The sequence below is a fragment of the Amblyomma maculatum genome, chromosome 5 (assembly GCF_055883805.1).
Source record: "Amblyomma maculatum isolate TAMU_Amacu chromosome 5, ASM5588380v1, whole genome shotgun sequence".
NCBI classification, from domain to species: Eukaryota; Metazoa; Arthropoda; class Arachnida; order Ixodida; family Ixodidae; genus Amblyomma; species Amblyomma maculatum.
The window spans coordinates 45,228,989-45,249,120 of record NC_139348.1 but is presented as its reverse complement, the minus strand read 5'-3'; the positions used below and the strand labels follow the sequence as shown (position 1 = coordinate 45,249,120).

The 20,132-nt window shown below is 47.8% G+C and overlaps 1 protein-coding gene across 2 annotated transcripts in view; it reads left to right on the top strand.

The window, feature by feature from the left end:
* The window catches only part of LOC146188219 (uncharacterized), a 51,314-nt gene that overhangs the window by 26,022 nt on the left and 5,160 nt on the right, over positions 1-20,132 (top strand). The window contains exon 4 of one of the 2 annotated variants that reach the window (XM_084603692.1): positions 18,625-18,722. In XM_084603692.1, the coding sequence (XP_084459818.1) occupies positions 18,625-18,722 (98 nt within the window). The remainder of the gene's footprint in view (positions 1-18,624; positions 18,723-20,132) is intronic. The other variant, XM_084603691.1, reaches the window with a different exon arrangement.

Sequence of the window (20,132 nt, the reverse complement as noted above, 5' to 3'; positions counted from 1 at the left end):
GTGGTCACGCACACAACCACACCACTTGCAGCGTTCGTCTCCCGTGTTTTGTGTACGTTGAGGCCGCGACTTGAAAGGCACCTTCGCTTCGTTCCGGCGAGTTTTGACGTTTGTCTGGCCGCGAACGTCTCCCATGTCAAGAGCTGGCTGTTCGATGGAGCGAATTTCCTAGTGTTGAAGTTTCACGCTGAATTGCGGGCAGCTGTGATTGCTTTTTCGAGAGTGAGTTCTGCATTAAGCTGCAGGCTCTTGCCGAGTTTTAGGTCTCGCAAGCTGACCACGAGCCTGTCCCGAATCAGGTCGTCTTTGAGAGTTCCGTAATCGCATCGTTCGGCCATCTTGAACAGTTCAGTCGCAAATGCGTCGACGTCTTGATGCTGCTCTTGTTTCCGGGAGTTAAATCGCGCTCTCTCATAGATGACATTCTTTCGAAGTAGGAAATGCTTTTCAAAAGCACTCACCACGGCGTTGTATGATGCCATCAGTTCGTCTGTCAGCTTCAAAGCAGCGAGCACGTCCTCCGCTTCTTCGCCCATGACGTAGAGTAATGTGTTTATTTGCGCGTCTCGTTCTGTCTTGTCAGACCGGAGATGAGTCGGTAGCGTTCCCACCTGCGGTGCCATCGTGCCCAATTTTCGGGCTTGCGGAAATCGAGCTTTGCCGGCCGTTCTACGGCGAGCGGGTTCAACGTCATTCTCGCAGTGCCGCTCGCGCGCTCTTCGTTCGCGCCGCGAATGTCTGGTCTGGAATGACGATGCGGCCGCTTACGTTGGGCTCGCTGTCCTTCTGGGTGTCACGCTGCGTTGGTTATCCCGCCGCTGCCGCTATGTGGTAAACGTAGCCTGTATAACAAGCAAAACTGTTAATTCATACATCAGGTAATGGCGCCCGTTTTCGCTCTGCTTGGCGCGGGTCTCCTGGCGGTCCGCCTGGTTTGCTTGCCGCTTGGGGCGCTGTCGTCAGTGGCGCCCACAACACATGTGAATTGATTTTTTTTTCTACTCTATGCTGCTATGCCAACTTTGTTATGGGGCCAGGAACCCATCAAGTTGTTTCTGCAGGCTTTAGTTCTGGCCCCTAATTTTCTCGCTAAAAAGAAATGAACTTGAAACTTGATTTACTGCGAACCTTATTTAAGTCTCGTGCTCTGTTGATGCCTTTTTCTTGTTGGCGTTTAATACGTCATTTTATTGCCCAACATAAGCAGAACGTCATATGCCTCCTTCTGGCACAATGCTCTCATGGATGTCTTTTGTATCATGCTGCTGGCAACTTTAATAAAGTCGATTACCTGAGGAATCTCGGCATCGTTGCGTTGGTTACTGGCATAGTCGGCTGACCTAATTGCAGTCAGAAATGCGTCATCATCACCAGTGACGTCCAAAGCTGCTTGCAAAGGGCCACGGGAGAGGCAGTCCGCATCTAAATGTTTATAATCTGACTTGTACGTTACAGTGATGTCATACTCTTGAAGTCGTCGGCTGCATTTTGCGAGGCGTGCAGATGGCGATGGCGATTGGGCCGTACCCTTTGGAACGGGCGATCACAGCATCACAGTCCGAGCTGAATCTAGCACAAAAAAAAAGAAAGACACAAAGGGTTACGGGCTGCCCGCACACTCCACTTTCGTCCGTCACTACCGGAATCACGCTACTCGTTCATGCCTCCCTTGCCGCTCCGGCCGCTGCGCCCACCAACACTCCAGGCGTCTCTTTGTAACCTCCACCGCTGCTGCCGTACCCGCGCCGACGGAGAAGCCCAGTGCCTCTGGCAGCGACGCCGTGCTCGAACTGGGATGATTGATGTCTTTACATCGAAAGACCACATGCTCCAAGGATTCGTCCTCCGCTCTACAGATGGCGCATTCTGTCTGGCACTCAAGGTACCACTTCCCCGTAAATTGCAATAAACCTTCAGAGAACAAATTTCACCATTTAGCTAGGCACTTGCAATGCCGTAACCATGGGCCCTATGATATTAGGCACCTAGCCTATTGACGCAGTGTTACCAGCTGGCTATTTGTACACCAATAACTATGCTAACAACATGTATCCACCAAACACGTATTGTTTTAGTCCGCCCTCAGAAAGCAGCATAGGGAATGACTATGAATTGTGGCTAGTCTGGTGACGCAAAAGAAGTAATAATACGAGTGCCATTAGCCTGTGCTGCCTGTGATTGCATAAATTAAGCAGTCCACAACCCTGAAAAAAGTTGGTGGATGCGATAATTATGCGAGGAAAATCTCGAGCAAATGTTTTGGAGTGCTAAAACCTAATTCAAATAGGTGCGAATCGGGCTTCTTAGGTCAGCTATTGTAAATATAATCCATAACATTATTTTCAAGCAGAACTTATGCTTGTTATAAAAGTACAGGGTCGCCAAAAATACAAATTGCTAAAGCAGTTTATTTACTGCACGTAGCCTATTCATCACTCGCCGCGTTCTGGGGTATAATGCTCACAGCTGACCGTACAGTTCTACTCTCGATCAGAGAGTTGATCAGAGTCTGTATTGACACTGCAATCACTGTCTCCAGTAGCGCACTACGCAGAACTCGCTCACGCCGAAATGTCTGCTGGCATTGCGGTTTCTATGCTGTAGCCCGTACTCGAAAGCTTTCAGCTTATAAGAAGCTGTCTAACTTACATACCACCCCATTGCGATGCGGCACCGAGAACACGGTAGACGGTGGAAGAAAGCAATTAACATGGACGGAGTGAAGAAACAGTGACAAGATGCGGAGACACCTCGCAAAATGGCAACTATGAGCATCATGGAGGTAAAAAAAATGAGCATAATCGATGATGATGATATACTCGAGCACGTTATCGCCTCCTGGTAGCGCGTGCACACAACGAGGTCAGCTAGGTTCAGTAGCTCTCCAAAAGATGGCGCTTGTTACTACTAGCAGACCAATGCACCCAGAGGGCACTACCCTCCCACAGGTCTTGGGGTTGGCCACTGAAGACAGCGCCGCGCCGGCTAAGACGATGATGGCATCCAAAGAGCGTCTGCGTAAGTGGTGGTGGATGACTGTACAAACTAGCCCAAGAAATACTGCGGTTGACAGTGTGGACCGCAATGAGGCTGTTCCGCAGAGCGTGCCGTGACCAGTGCCGCCAGTCTAACCAACCTATCCTTCCTTACCCGCCCCCCCCCCATCGTTCCTCCTCTCAGTTTTCTATTCGTATTCTCCACCTCCCCCTTTTTTTCTTGTTTCTTTTCAAACAACGGCTAGAGTGCATTTGTGTGCCCACCCGATGCAAGGGGACAGCCACATCATCATAATTATCATCATTATCAGTTAACTTCGCTCTCCACTGTCGCGTTCTTAGGGCACCGCAGTGAGCCTCATCCAGCAGGCCGCTTCCCAGATAGTTCTCATATCATGGCTCCGGGCGGATCTTTAACTTCTGAGTACAGTAGAAGGCCAGGGATGACTTTATATCGACCGCAGCTTTCCACTGTGCTGTTTCAGCTGTTTTCTGTTCCTCCTTTAGTTTCTTTGCCCGACTACCGGCCAGTCTCTGGGTTCCCTTCGCATTCGCCAGGCACACGGCTGGCAACTTGTACCGTCGCTGCAGCTTCGCTGTGCTTTTAGTCCACCGTGTAGATATGCCTGTATAGACCAGTTGTGTCCACATCTTATGAGCCAAGCGACGGGCCGGAAGGCGCATTAGCCTCTCCTCAAAGGTTGTTTTGGCCGCCGCCTCTCTAGCCACGAATGATGACCATCCACCGCTGTGTGCCGTGGCACCCCCAACACCAATCGGCCCACTGCCCTCTGTTGGTACTGTGCCCGTCGAAAGGCACAGTACCGCATTGGCATATGTAAGGGCTGGTACCGCCACCATCTTCTAAAGCGCTCTTGTCACTTCGTACCGTACAAACGACCAAAGTGACTGGCGGCCTAGCATACCCCTGTAACGAGTAGGTTTACCCATTAGCTCTCGATCGTGTTATCGCAGATAGTCTGCTCCAGCGGACAATCTGACTCCGAGGTACTTTACGGATTCCACTCTAGCGACTGGTCTCCCTTGAATCTACCACGTGGATCCGCTGTAGTGGTCTCCCTAGCCCCAGGCCATCACCACGCATTTCGTGTCACTGAAGCTGAGACGACGTTCCGCCATTCCTGATGCGCAAGTGCCCATGAGCTTCTGTAGCTCTGCGGGTGACCCGGCGAGCACTGCGAAGTCATCCGCATACACCATGGCGGGTATGCGTCGCACAACCCTTCTCCTATCTTCGAAGTGCTCCAGATGAAAACCAAACCCCGAGGCCTCTAGCTGTGCTGTTACCCCTGCGACATATATCATTGTCACACGTTAATAATTGGAAGGAATAATAACGATGCGCCCTTAACGGTGCGCACACTCCCAGACACCCTTGAGTGAGTGGGGGTAGGTGTTCCGGTCGCAAAGGAAATGCCCTCGACCTGCGTGGCAAGCTCAGCCGGAATTCAACTACCTTGTAGTGACAGAAGGGGGTGGCCGTTTGGTGCTCAGCTGTCGTCGGTTCAAGCCAGAGTAGGGTCGGAGTCAGAAGTAACAAACAAAACGCAATTTATACACAACAAGAGACGATACAGAGGAATACACAAACACTAAAGTTGCAGCGACGAGATGTTCACAGAAACCCAAACGCTAAGAATGCAACTACAGAGGAATTCAATAACACAGTGGCTTTACAACACAGATCAAACACGAGAGAGACACATAAACCAACGCCAAATTGTCCTCCGGGCACTGTTGCAGTCCGACGCCTCGAGAGTCACGATGTGGCCGCCATGCAAGACGAGCGCTGCTCCCTCACAGGTCCGTGGGCTTGCCAGCAGTGGGTGATTTCCAGGAGTCCAGTTATCGCACTTGCGAACACGCCGCAACCAATGACTGACCGACTGCACGAGCGGCGCGGCCTCCATAAATAGGGCGTGCCGCCTCTCTCTGTTAAGGCGCACCAAGGCTAGCGCGCACACACACTTAGCTTTGGTGGTTAGAGCGCTCCCTTTTCCTCCCGCCGAGCCACGCGTCGTCATGGGCTAGATCCTATAGAATGTTCTGGAGACGTCTGGCTTTTTCCGGACTGATGAATCACTGTCATCGCCGGGTGTGAGAAAGAGTGTGACGACGACGCCTACATAGCTACGCGCTCTATCACGCGGGGAAGGAGGTTGTTCTAGAACCTGGTGGAAGCTTCGATGCGGCGACGTGCGGACCTCCCGCCGCGCCGGCTTAGTAAAAATGTGTGCCGATTTCGTGGCAATCATAAAGAGCAGTGGTGACAACGAGCATCCCTGACGCAGTCCCTTTGGAATATTCATGAACTTGTCTCCTGATCTACCCGCTCCACTCGCGACTTGACCCCGTAGTATAGTGCTCGAAGGAGGTCAACACTGCGTTCCTCCAAGCCATATTCTCGTGGAAGTCTCCATAGCCGTTCCCGGTCAACATTGTCGTAGGCCTTGGCTATATCCAGGTACGCAACATAGAGAGGCCTGCCTGCCTGCTGAGCAGCCTCAATGCATTGCGTAAGGACAAATAAGTTGTCTTCAATTCGTCTCCCTGACAAGGATTCCACCTCTCTCCGCCCAACCCTGAAGGTGAGCTTTCGCTACCTGAGCCGCCACTGTATAGGACCAGCGTCACTGCAATGCGTCTGTAGTTGTCCAGGCGTTCCTTATCCCCGGCTCCCTTAAAGAGGGGCTTGATCCGGGTCCTTCTCCAGTCATCTGAAATCTCGGCGTCCCTCAGCACTTTTGTCACGCATTCTCTAAGTCGTGACTGTCCCTTCGACACCGTAGTTGTCCAGGCGTTCCTTATCACCGGCTCCCTTAAAGAGGGGCTTGATCCGGGTCCTTCTCCAGTCATCTGGGATCTCGGCGTCGCTGAGCACTTTTGTCACGCATTCAATAAGTCGTGACTGTCCCTTCGACACCAGCCCTTTGATCAAGCCCACGGGGATGCCATCGCATCTAGTTGCTGCATCAGAATCAACTCTCTTAGTTGCCCTTTCCCATTCTCTCTCAGTGGGTGGCGCCTCCAGATCCGCTGCCTGCTCTTCCGGCCGCTGCCACTCGGCTCACTCTCCTCTTCAGCCGCATTTGCGCACCTTCTGGTGATCTCTGTGTCGCACGCCACTACCGCTCAAAAATTGAGATGCAGGCTGGCCCCTTCACTGCCTCACCTTCTGAGCCATCCTTCAATGCTATGGGCCTAGAGCTCTGCTTCCCCGCCTTCACCCATCGCCAGAAGCGCTGTGGTGCCTGTTGCCCCGCCATTCTCAGTTCTTCCATCAATCGCCTCTTAAAAGAGTGAAGCCGGGATTGCACCAATGCTGCTGCTTTCGGGGTCTATATTTATCCATGCACTGGCCGTGGCCGCCTGGTTCCGCTTTCTGGCCGCACGCCGGTGTACCCTGCCTAGCTTCCTGGCATCGCTTAATTGCAGCAGCCACCTCCTTACACCACCATGCTTTGCCCTTATGCCGGCATTCCTACGGCTTTCCCGTGCTCTAAGTTGCCCTCCTATTGCATCCATCAACTCCTCATAGAAGCCGATGTGGTCTACTAGCTCCTCTAGCGAGCTGTCAGTCTCTGGCAACTCAGCCTCGCTTAGTCGTCTTTGAAATGGTGCCTCGATTTGCTGTCGCCTCCGATGTTCCTGTCCAAACACCAGCCGGATCCGGTTATGGTCACTCCCAAGGTTCCCCTTGCCGCCTTCATCTATCACCATCTTCTCAAGCGCCTCGTACAACTCCTCTGTCATAAGGCAATAGTCAATAGAGGATTGCATCTCTCGAGCTGCCCACGTTATGCGCGCCTAACACTTGTCAGAGCCATTCACACATACTAACTTCTCTTCCTCTACCATTCTCATTAGCAGCCTGCCATTTGCGTCTGTGTGCCCGTCAAAGTCCTCAAGGTGGGCATTGATATCCCCAAGAACCAGAATCTTTGAACACTCCCGAGGTGTACGTATAAGCTTCCTATTGTGTTCTATTGCCCCTGCGCGTATAATCGATTGCCAAAGCCACTGACCGTCAACCTACTTTTCCAGTCATCCACATGTGCTCTTGCCACGAATGCCTAGTGCGACTCCATGGCCTCGACGCTGTCCACAAGCAACCAATCCCTCCGCCTTGTCGTTCGGACCCTCTCCGATTACACCCCTCCCAGTCATATCCCTCGACCCGCGGCGGCGTCTCTACATCTAGAAGATGGGTTTCTGCAACCGCAAACATCTCCATTTGTTGCCGTGTCAATTCCAAAGCCAACTCTCCCCAGTTTCGCATCGTCCTGCCTCCCTGCATATTAAGGAAAACGATAGACTCCCCCTTGTGCATTGACTGTTTACGGCGCTTGCCCCTTCGGGGGCGTGCTCTCCTCTGAGGTGCCCCACTCCATTCTACTATCTCTTTCATATGCCTATTCTCTAGCAACTTCCTAACTTCTATCCCCCTTTGGCTGCGAGCCACTATCTCGCCCCCGCCTGAAGTAGCAGGTGCGCTAGCGCCCGCATCATGCTCCGGGTACGCCCTTTGTCCAACCCCCCCCCCCCTCTCTCCTGGGCTTTGAGGGTTGACAGCCAACAAAGCGCGTGATAGTCGGTCACCACTTATATAGTTGAAATTTCTAAATAGACAATACGATGGCGAGGCATACTTTTTCTGCGGCACAGTTTGCTTTGGCCTGGTACAAAGCCCGACTAGCATAAGCAATTCGTTGGCCGGCTCCCTAATAATGTTATACATACATACATACATACATACATACATACATACATACATACATACATACATACATACATACATACATGCATGCATGCATGCATGCATGCATGCATACATACATACATACATACATACATACATGCATACATACATACATACATACATACATACATACATACATACATACATACATACATACATACATACATACATACATACATACATACATACATACATACATACATACATACATACATACATACATACATACATACATACATACATACATACATACATACATACATACATACATACATACATACATACATACATACATACATACATACATACATACATACATACATACATACATACATACACAAGTGGTTGCCTGTCCTGTATCTGTACTAGGACAGCGCCAAAAGCGACATTGCTAGCATCGCTGTGCAGTTCGGTGTCTTTCATCGAGATTTACTCGAAATGGAGGTGACTGTAGGCGCCGTTAAACCTCTTTAAATGCGTGCATTTGCGAGGCTCCCCACGGGAAATGCGTACCGCCTTAGAAGTTTAAGGGGGCGGCTATTTCCGAGACGTTTTTCGATTCTCGGCATGTCTTGATACTCATATAAATTATGGGATGGAATGAAAGCCAACTTTTCGCGGTCCCACTCATTGACCTCTACCTGTGTCCAGACTTGAGATCCATGGAGGAGAGTACCTTGTATTGAATGGGCTATCTAAATCGCCGTGTATTCTGAAAAAGGGGGAACATCGTTTTTCTAACGTAGTTCAGTCGATGGTAGTCAACGCAGAAACGGAGAGTGCAATCGTTTTTCTTCTCAAGTACCAGAGGTGAACCCCAGAGGATTCGGGAAGGCCAAATGACATCATTATTGAGAATTACTTTGACTTATACTCTTATGGGAGTACATTCTTTTCGGAAACTCGATAAGGAGACTCACGGCGTGGCCGAACTGCTTCGTCTGTAATGACGCGGTGCTCTGCAAGGGGCGTTCGAGTGACCCATGATGATCTGGCAAATGCATTAGAGTAGGTAATGAGCAGGTTGCGTAAATTTTCTTGATAATTTGGTTGGTTGGTTGGTTTGTGGGGTTTAACGTCCCAAAGCGACTCAGGCTATGAGAGACGCCGTAGTGGAGGACTCAGGAAATTTCGACCACCTGGGGTTCTTTAACGTGCACTGACATCGCACAGCACACGGGCGCCTTGCTTTTCGCCTCCATCGAAAAGCTGCCGCCGAGGCCGGGATTCGATCCCGCGTCCTTGGAAACAGTAGTCGAGGACGCGAGATCGAATCCCGGCCTCGGCGGCAGCTTTTCGATGGAGGCGAAAAGCAAGGCGCCCGTGTGCTGTGCGATGTCAGTGCACGTTAAAGAACCCCAGGTGGTCGAAATTTCTGGAGTCCTCCACTACGGCGTCTCTCATAGCCTGAGTTGCTTTGGGACGTTAAACCCCACAAACCAACCAACCAACCAAATTATCAAGAAAAATTATGCAACCTGCTGGAGGTAATATTAGGATTATATCGTACAGCGGTTCAGCGTTGTCCTAGGAATATGTTAGTAAAGCGCTGGTTAAATTGCGTGCTCAATTAGTGTCCGTTATGGCATCGAGATATGCCACAGTTGTCCCTACCTTTTATTTTGATGTTGGTCGCTGATGTTGGTGCAGAACATCAACTTTGCCATTTTAAAATAATACTGCCTTGGTAACTTTTATGCTCTTTGTATTAGCAGTTTTCGTTTGGTCTAAATGACATCTTCAGGGTCTGGAACTGGGAGGGAACGCACGGACATCATATTGCTCGAACGTGGGGCACATTCACAATGTCATCAATAATGTGAAGTGCAGCGAGGACCATGCTATTGGTTTCGAGGACATTATCAATTGCAAATCTTACTGAGTGGTCCTGCAGATCGATAAATGCACCGTTTCCCGGTAGAATATCCATACCGAAGATGGCGTCACAGGAATACTGGGCCAACACGATGACCATCGCCAATAAGGGTTGCCTTTGTACAGAAAGCATTGGCGTGCACACTCGCATGGGCAAATTAAATGTCCTCCAGCTGTGCGTACTTGCGGGCCATCCCATGCTGTTATGATCTTTCTGAGAGCTGCAGCAAACTGTCCATTCAGAACTGATTCATCGGAGACAATATCGGCAAGAGCAGTGACGTCTGTGCCATTAACGGAGGTCTGTAGGTCGGCAGTTTGTGGCGTCGGGTGGCGGAAGTTTCGAGGCGGCCAGTCTCTGCTTCGGTGCTCTGAAGAAGTGGTGAAGCGAAGGTCGGCGTCAGGCTTAAATTGAGGATCGCCAGGTGGTCTTTGCGGTGTCGGTTCGGCTAATGTACGTGGGCTATGGATCGTGGTGTGCGGCGGAGAACTGTCATGCACCTGTAGAGGATCTTGAAATTTTCGTAATTGAGCAGCGACATCCAGATGCTGATGCATCTAGATTGCCCTACGGGGTCTTTGGGGTCGCTCATGGTGCCCATGAGCGGTGTGTTTGCAAGGCGACATCTATCGGAAGCGGCTTGGGCCTGGGCCGACACGCGAAACGTATTCTGCAAATTCGCTTGGCCGCTGTCCAGGCAACGGACGACGGGCATTAAAAGGAAACCAACGGAAACGGACTTCCTTGTAGGGGCAGCGGCGACAGATGTGTCCAGCTTCCCCACAATAATACAATGGTTGGTAACGGGGGGTTGCCAGACATCGGTCCTAGGAAAACGCGGTAGCGTACGTTTGGCCGAAAAGATACACGGGTGACCTGTGCGCGTGGCTCGTAGGCTGATGTTGAAGGTAGCACGTAGCGGCTGGTGACAGCGGCATAACTCAAGGCCGGGCGACGACGTTATAGCTGCGGCTGGAACGGCCCCGCCCAGCACCTGTTGTACTTATTCGCGGATACTAGTATCAGAAACTGGTTATTTGTAGCTGTGATGGAATCGGCAGGTATTTGGCCACCTCTTCCAGGACTGTCACACGGATTGCATCACGCAAGGATTCCGTGGAAAATGGCATGGCTTCACCTGCACTGGCGGCGATCATGGACACAATAGCGTACTGGTATTGGCGGGCGCGTATGTCAAGTGCTTTTTCGATGGTGGTAGCTTCACTCATGAATTTTCTTACTGTCATTGGTGAACTTTGCACTAGGCCAGCAATCAACTGCTCTTTCTGCGCTACGAAAGAGTCGCTTCATCTCTTCGGCGTAGACCGTCACACTTTCATTCGAATGTGGTATTCGGCTATTCCTTTTAAAGTATGCTGCTGTTCATATGCAAGAATTTCACCCTAAATGTGATCCATAATCGGTGTCCAGTTTCGTTATTTTCAGGCCATGTCCTCGCAGAATCTTCCAGTGCTAAATAGACATGGCGCAGCTCGGAGCCAGCGTTCCAGGCGTTCAAGATAGTCACCCGGTCGAGCTGCTTCTGTCAGTCGTCGGCGTCCTTAATGGTGCAGGCCGTGTAAACGTGGTGGATCCCGCTAGTGGTGTTGTAGGACCAGAGTTTCCGATACCACCGGATTCATTGCGCTTATGTCAACGTTTCTTTTAGCTTGTGGTCGAAGAGAGGACCATACGCGGGAGGTAGACCTTGCAGTCGGCGACTGCTCTGATGTACTGGGCTCATTACCAGATGGGTGTGTCATGGGCTTTTAGGAGGTGTCCGGAGCATGAAAATTGCATCCGGCATCTCCACCAAATAAACGAGCACCTCACAACTGAGTCGAGAAGCAGGGCTAAGGATCCAGTCCCAGGACTCGAGCTCAATCATGGAGCTAGCGCACTTTTTTCTTCCCACCTGTGTGCGTCTTTGTCTTAAGCGCATGCTACATGATGACTCTTTTCGAAATGAAGCTGTGACGAGATTGCTGATTTGTTATGAATTACATATTTTTTACACAATCAGGTACTTGATATAGATATGATCTGGTTTTTGGGCTATCCCAGTGTCGGGTAGCCAACCGGAGGCCTTTCTGGTTAACACCCCTGCCTTCTATCCTCATCCCTGTCTATTTATTTTGTGGGCCCTTCGTGGCTCATTGCTTGTATTCAGATGTAAAAAACGTCTCAGTGAAGTAAATGCTCACAAGTTGACACCCCGTCTCACCCATCTCCATTCGATAGAGGTTATGAACACGAGTAGCTTAGTAATGTGGGAGTGTGAGATTGGAATCGAGTTTGATGACACTAGATGTAAAGTAAGGCCTTGGTCCTGCGTTTATGTTAAGCGTAGGTTTGTGCCTACGCGCAGTGGTATTACACATTGTTAATGAATGCGACTCTGTGGTAGCAGGAGATCATAGAAGAAAAAATTACTTGCTGGATTAGTACTTCATCGGGTTCAAAGGCTGAGGTGTAGCTGCAGTTTGTTTTTTAGTCCAAGAAAAAATGTATACTTCCTTGACGTACATCCCGACTTTAAAAGAGTAATGCATTCAATTTAATGGCCTTTTGGGGAGATCAGTTTCCCGAGTTTAGTGACCATACTGTTAATAGTCACCTCATTTTCGTCGCCTCTTGAATTGTCCATTGAGTCCTGGTGATAATTTTTTTTTCTTTTCCCCATCCCTACTGAAAAATCCTGTATAAAATTCGTACAGGAAATCGTATACAGGTTTATTGTACAGGATCTGGGATACAGGATTGGGGGCTATTTCAGCAAATTCCTGTACAGGCCTGGAAAGTCCAGAATGAAACCGCGCGGAGCTCTGATACGGGAATGGCGTGTATGGTTGATGACCCTCGTTTCCGGAAAGAAACGCGTCGCCAGGGTGGAAAAAGCATGCAACAATATAAAATAAAACGACTACATTCAAAATAATAAATAAAATAAAAAAAAATAATAAAAAAAAATTTACCACCGAATGAAGAATCGAACCTCGGTCCTTATGATCTTCAGACGAGCACCCTAACCACTACTCTACGGCGGATTATGTTTTGAGTGGTTATTATTCAGTATATATAGCTACTTTCGCTCTTTCGTACTTGTAGAATTTGTGGCCGTAATTCACCGATCGCCCTTTAAACACGCTGAATATCTTTGCAGGCTATCACGAGGGTTCACAAATGTGCCGTATCTTTATAAAGCGTCGCTTTATTGAAGGCAAACCTCGAGATATCATAATTTATTAGTGCTGATGTGTTTTCCATCGTCTACGAACGCTTGTAAGTTTTCCTACATACAGAGATATCCGGTGCACTAATACTTGTAATACTGGGCGTTTTAGCTTCACGTGCTACCAGCGGAGCATCGATGTCAATGAATACACTTCCGACTGAGCGGTTTCAATATGTAAACATTCGAGAACGCGTCGCCCGGTGTGTAGCTATCTGCGCATCTTTCGATGGTTAGCGATGTTTGTTTATTTTCTCTCGAACAGCTTTTTGTCGTCGCTAGCGAAACGATACGTTCGTGCTTCTACTTTCGTGTTGTAGGCGGCAGATCTTCAGTCGCAGATATGAAGACGCACCGCAAGATCGTACGAGCTGCAGCGACTGTTGTACGCGCAAAAGCGACGCGACGCGCGTATATGCTTGCTAGCGCACACTTCGTCGGCTTCGCATTTTCGAGGTATTTGGGAAACGAAGCGTGCCCTTTATATGCAGAACAGTTGTATAACATGTTTTGTATCATGCTTATTTAGTGCGCTGGCGTGTCCCGCATGGTCATCCTGGTGGAGCTTCGTCGATCGGCCCGGCTTCTGTTCAGAAGCGGAATACTCTGCCAGGTATCAGTTCCAGAAATGACGCGTTCGTCCGGTTTCTGGTTAATTTATACAGGCTGAGCCGATATGAAACCGCGCGGAGCTCTCATTTCGGAAATTCCTGTATGGTCCGTTGCCCTTGTTTCAGAAAAAAAACTAGACGCCAGGCTGTAAAAAGCATGCAGAGCTATAAAATAACACCACTACATTTGAAAAAGAAAAGAAAAAGAAAAAAAACAGAAACGACGCGTTCGTCGGGTTTCTGGTTAATTGATACAGGCTGAACAATACATAACACCACTACATGTGAAAAAGAAAAACAAGAAAAGAAAAAAAAAAGAAAAAGAAACAAAAAGAAAATAGAAAAGGAAAAAATTACATGTAATTCGAACTCCGGTCTTTTCAGCCAGCAAGCACGCACTTTAACCACTGCACAATGGCAGGACACGGTGATGGTGGTTATATATCTGCTTATGCAGTCGAGATTGCTCTTTTGTAGTTTGTGTATTTTTGTAGGGTGTAGAATTTGTGGTCGTAATTGAACGATCGCCCTTTACACATGCTGCATCTTTTTCCTGGCTATCACGAAGGGTTATCCGTGTCCCGCATCTTTACAATGTATCGCTTTCTTGCAGACAAACCTCAGAATGTCACAGTTTACTAGTGCTGATGTGTTTTGTCATCGTCTTCGAACGCATGCAATTTTTGCTACATATAGATATATGCGGTGCACCAACACTTGTAATACTGCTTGTTTTAGCTTCACCTGCTGCCAGCGGAGCCGCTACGTCAGTGAATTTACTTCTGACCAAGTGTTTTGCATGCGTAAACACTCGAGGAAGCGACTCCCGATGTTCGGCTGACCTGTGCATATTTCGATGGTCAGCGATGTTTCATTTATTCTCGAGCGTATTTTATCCGCGCTAACGAAACGCTACGTTCTTCCTTGCACTTTCGCGTTGAAGGTGGCAGATCTTCAGTCGCAGATTATGAAGATGCACCGCAAGATCGTACAAGCTGCAGCGACTGTTGCACACGCAAAAACAAACGCGATGCATGTATGTACTTGCGAACACACATCCACGGCTTCATATATTCTAGGTATGTACGAAACAACGCGTACTCCACATATACAGAAAAGTTTTAACGTATATTATGTATGGTTTCATGCTTATTTAGCGTGAAGGCATGTTCCGACGTGGTCATCCTGGCTGAGCTTCACGATCCGCCCGAGTTGTACTGAGAAGCGGAAATACTCTGTCCCGTATCAGTTTCATTCATATCGGATTTGTCCGGTTTCTGTTAAACCGGACATGACCTGTCCTGTATATGAGCTCAATACAGGACTGGTCCGCCCTGTTTCTATCCATACCGGACTGGGATGTCATGTATAAGATGCATACTAGAAATGGTCTGCCCTGTATTAACTCGATACCGGACTGGATCGTCCGATTTGAGATTCATACCAGACATGACCTATCCGATATAAACCCGTTTAATATTCATGCAGGACTGGTCCGCCCTGTTTCATATCCATACCGGACTGGGATGTCATGTATAAGATGCATACTGGAAATGGTCTGCCCTGTATTAACTCTATAGCGGGCTGGACCATCCGGATTGAGATTCATATCGGACATGACCTGTCCGATATAAACCCGTTTAAGCTTCATACAGGACTGGTCAAACCAGTATCAAATTTATACGGGATAATACAGGACCGGTTCAAACCCGTTTGTCGCGATACGGGATTTTTCACTAGGGATATCACTTGACAAAATAATAAGTACACTTCATACCATACATACATACGTATCAGTCATAATATAATAAGTATTGGTTTCGTCACAGATGTTCTAACCTACTTGATGTCTTTCATTTTCCTATCCAGTGCATTCCCGCAGAACTGAACAAAAGTAAAATTAGCCGAGTTTTTAAAAAACGTTTAATGCTTAATAAATTGCCGCCCAATTTCAATGCTTCCTGTTTTGGGTAAACGCATTCAAAAGCTATTTCAACTAACCCTGTCAAAGTATTTTGAAAATCGTTATTTCTACCTTCCAGAGCGGTTCGGTGTTAGAGACATGTACTCAACTATCTTCGCACATAACTACTTCAGTTATAAATGCAAGCTACAAATTAATAAAGGTTACTCCATTTACTAATTATCGGTTTATTTAATGCTTTTGCACGATTATTTGTGACATTTCATCTAAACATCGATATTATGATATTCTAGAAACCGCATCAGATTACTCATCCATCGCAGTTACTTAGCTGATCGTGAACGAATCGTTAATATGTTAGAATTCTTTATGTAAGTATGTTATCAGCATTGGTAAACCTCAGCTCAGTTCAGTCGTTTAGTCGTGTCCGACTTTTCGTTACCCTATGGACCATATCATGCCATGCTTTCTGGTCTCTCACTATCTTCCTAACATCACATAACTTCAACTGCAGCACCTGCAGCGCCTCGAGGATGCTTGGCAAACCTCAGGCTTCCATATTTAGCCCTTTAATATATTTAATAACATCAACGATCTACCGAACCGGTTAACGAGGGCTTCTGTCTGTAAATTGATTCCAGTCAATGGCAAATGTTCGAACTCATTTACCACAACACTCAACCAAGACATCAATAACATTGGCAGTCGGTATGCTAGAAACAGATTTCTGATAAATCCTTTTAAATCAAAGATTGTAATATCTAGCTCCCGGCCTCCAAATATTGCAAATATTTATCCATTATACGGATTCATTATTTATGCACTTGTCTCATTATTGTATATTTCTTGGTGCTATACTTGGCAGTTCCCTGATGTTGAGCACGTACTGTACTTTCAGGGAAAACATCACACGGTAAAAAAGTGCTGCTAAAGACGCGACATTTTGTAACACGTGCACATTGCTTGTATTTTACGATCAATTTATTCATAATCATTAGAAATATTTTGATAACATGGAGCATGACGTGTAATTGTCATATCTAAGTTTTTTAACAAATTAAGAATCAAGCCATAATAATGAGGACTGGCAAAAAATAATCACTATCTCATATCCTAACAAGACTATGACCTTCAAATATTTCGTGTACTTCATCTAGTAAGTATCAGAACTGGAGTACTGCTCTGCCAGATCATGAATAATTGCAATCCTTTACAATTTTTTCACATATGAATGGCATTACCAACCCTGATGTTACCCGCTTCTCGGTTCATGAAAAAACTTGCTACTGAAAGTTTCCACTAAATCTGGCGTGTAAACAGCAAGCTTTTTTTGCATCAAAGTCAAGAACGTGCCAAATATTATCAAACATGCAGCCTCTTTGTGATCTTTTAAACGCCAACTTGATGGCATACTTTTGATTCTTTGTATTTCACACTAATGTGAAATTTGTCCATTGCATTTGTTATTCTTATTCATCATCATCATCATCATTATCATCACCATCAGCCTCATTATACCCACTGCAGGGCGAAGACCTCTCCCATATTTCTCGAATTAACCCGGTTCTGTGCTAGCTGCACCCACTTGACCACTGAGAACGTCTTAACCTCATCCGCCCACCTAACTATCTGCCGCCCCCTGCTACGCTTTCCTTCCCTTTTAATACAGTTTGTTACCCTAAGTGACAATCGGTTATCCTCTTTTCTCACTACGTGTCCTGCCCATACCCATTTCTTCGTCTTGATTTCCACTAGACTGTCAGTAATTTGAGTTATTTCTCCGACTAACTCTGCACGCTTCCTATCTCTTAATGTTACACCTACCAATTTTCGTTCCCTAGCCCTCTGCGCTGTCCTCAACGTAAGTAGAACCCTCTTGGTTAGCCTCCATGTTTTAGCCCCATAGGTGAGTACAGGTAAGATGTAACTGTTGTATTCTTTTCTCTTGAGCGATACCGGTAAGCTGCTAGTCATAATCTGCGAGTGCTTGCCAGAAGCGCGCCATTCCAATCTTCTTCTTCTTGTTATTTCCTTTTCATGGTCCCGATCTGCGGTTACTACCTGTCCTAACTAGTCATATTCGCCTACTACTTCCAGTGCTTCGCTACCTAGCGTAAACTGCTGTTCCTTATCGAGGCTGCTGAATATTACCTTAGTCTTCTGCATATCGATTTTCAAGCCTACCTTTCTACTTTTCCTGTTTAGGTCATCAATCATTATTTGCAGTTCATCCCCGAGTTAGTTAGTAAGGCAATGTCATCAGCAAATCGCAGATTACTGATGTATTCTCCATCTACCCTTGTACCTTATTATGTTAATCTTATTATTCTGTTATTCTTATTATTTACGATTTTCGCTAAATAATATCTTGTTCCTTTAATATAGGTGTTGTCTAGCTTGTACACGTTGTCGCTAACAAATGTTAATTAGTTGTTCATGCTTTAGAAGGTCCCCTAGAGTATCCATACTCTTTTACCTCTTTCTGTAACATGAAACGTAATTGTGTTACTATGTGTATTTTTGAAATAAACTTGAAACTAAAATATTGGCGTGTATGGACGGCTGACGCGTCTAAACCTTCATCGCTGTCTCATTCACGTCTCATTCGCACGTGCGCAGCTCCAGTATACAGGTTTGTGCCACAAGGTAAAATAATTAGAGACGTTTATACTTGCGATAATGCCGAGTACTTTAAATTTATAAATGACGAAAATAAATTAATGTGCGGTATTTATTACCAAAAAACCCATCAAGCAGAACTGAATTAGACCGGACTAACGCGATGGTTAGATGGCATCCTCGAGGCACTGCAGATGAAGTTATGCGATGTTAAGAAGATAGTGAGAGACCGGAAAGCGTGGCGTGACATGGTCCATAGGGTCACGAAGAGTCGGACACGACTGAACGCCTGAACTGAAGAATGGTGGAACATTGTATAGATGTTTTAAACAAAGCTTACTAATCAGTTTGCAGGCCAGTGCCGAATAAGGCTCACAGACACCAAACGCCATGGTTACAGATAAGCAATGCTGTAATGGCGGCTAGTTGTGTTTTCATCATCATGTAGGCACGCACCAGTCTTGTCTTGTGTTAGTGAATCGTCTTGAGTTAAAGTTCAGTGCACCTACATGATTACAGATAAGGACTGCCTTAGCGGCAAAATATTGAGCAATAATAAAATACATTTCTCATATCTGATATACAGACGGCGAGCCCATTCAGTTCAAGCTAATGTTCATCAATCCCCAGCGAAGCTGCTTCATTCTGGTTCACACAGGCGGGGCGGACTTCAGAGGCAAGTGTGTAAGAAGCATATTGCCGCATAGAAGGCGACGCAAAAGATGACGACTATGGCAACACAAGCGCGAGCTGAAAGAAGAAGGAGGAAGCTTGATCGCAAGACTCGTTCTAGGCCAATAATCAAACCGTCTTATATTTCGACCCTCCTTGGCGTTCTGTCGAGACGTGACACTGGTGGAGCGCGCTGGGGTATGCATAAGACTCCTTCCGGCAGTCCACAGCGGATCCCAGACATCGACACTCCTGTCCATCGCACTAGCCGCCGCCTTCTAGGCCTAGCCCCGGAGTACAGCCATCTGCCGAACGACTCTTCTTCAAACGCCCAAGTTCGTCAGGTCCCCCAAGCCATGGCACATACCAACCTTACGCCGGTGACTCTTCAGAACACCAAGGTACCAGAGTGCTTTCGCGGGGACGCTTTTGAAGATGTCGAGGACTGGCTTGACCAGTTTGAGCGAGTGGCCAAAATCAATCAATGGAGCGCAGACCAGAAGCTGTCCAATGTTTATTTTGCCCTTCAGGATAATGCTAGAACGTGGTTTGAAAACCACGAGACCAGCTTATCCACATGGAATGACTTCCGCCGCCAGCTGGTAGATACTTTTGCGAGAACGGATCGACGAGACAATGCGCTGCGCCTGCTTGAAGTGCGCATCCAGAAGCCGAATGAGAGCGTGGCTATGTTTGCGGAAGACATGGCTCGCCTTTTTCGCCGTGCCGACCCTGATATGAGTGAACCAAAGAAGCTACGGCATCTCATGCATGGCGTCAAAGAACAGGTGTTTGCCGGCTTGGTCCGCAACCCCCCTAAAACCGTGAGTGAGTTCGTTAAGGACGCTACGGCTATCGAACGAGCCCTCCAAGACCGGTGCCGCCAGTACAACCGACCGGTCAACTGTGCCCCGACGACTGCGGCGGCGCTGACTGCAACAGATACGACCACTCTTCGAGACATCATTAGAGGCATTGTCCTTGAGGAGCTGCAGCGAATTACGACTACGAAGGCTCAGTCGTCAGGGGCCCTCATGGAAACAGTGAGGAATGAAATTCGATACGCCCTATCACCGTCTACACCATGCAACGAGTCTCATCCAGTCGACAACGCGGCACCCCTTTCCGAACCATACCACGCTCCAAAACCGATCAGCTGCACGGCCAACATTCCTGCAGCTTACCTCGAGCCGCAGCCCGAGAGCTATGCTGCGGTCCTTCGTCGCCCACCGCCAGACCACGCCCCACCGAGCTCACCGAACCGTCAGGAGATTCGGTTCCTCCAGGGGCCTCAGTGGGCGCCTCCCAGGCGCTCTCAACTGCGCCGAACTGACAGGTGGCGCAGTTATGACAGCCGACCACTTTGTTTCTACTGCGGACAACCTGGTCATGTGTATCGGTACTGCCGCCACCGCGAAGAGG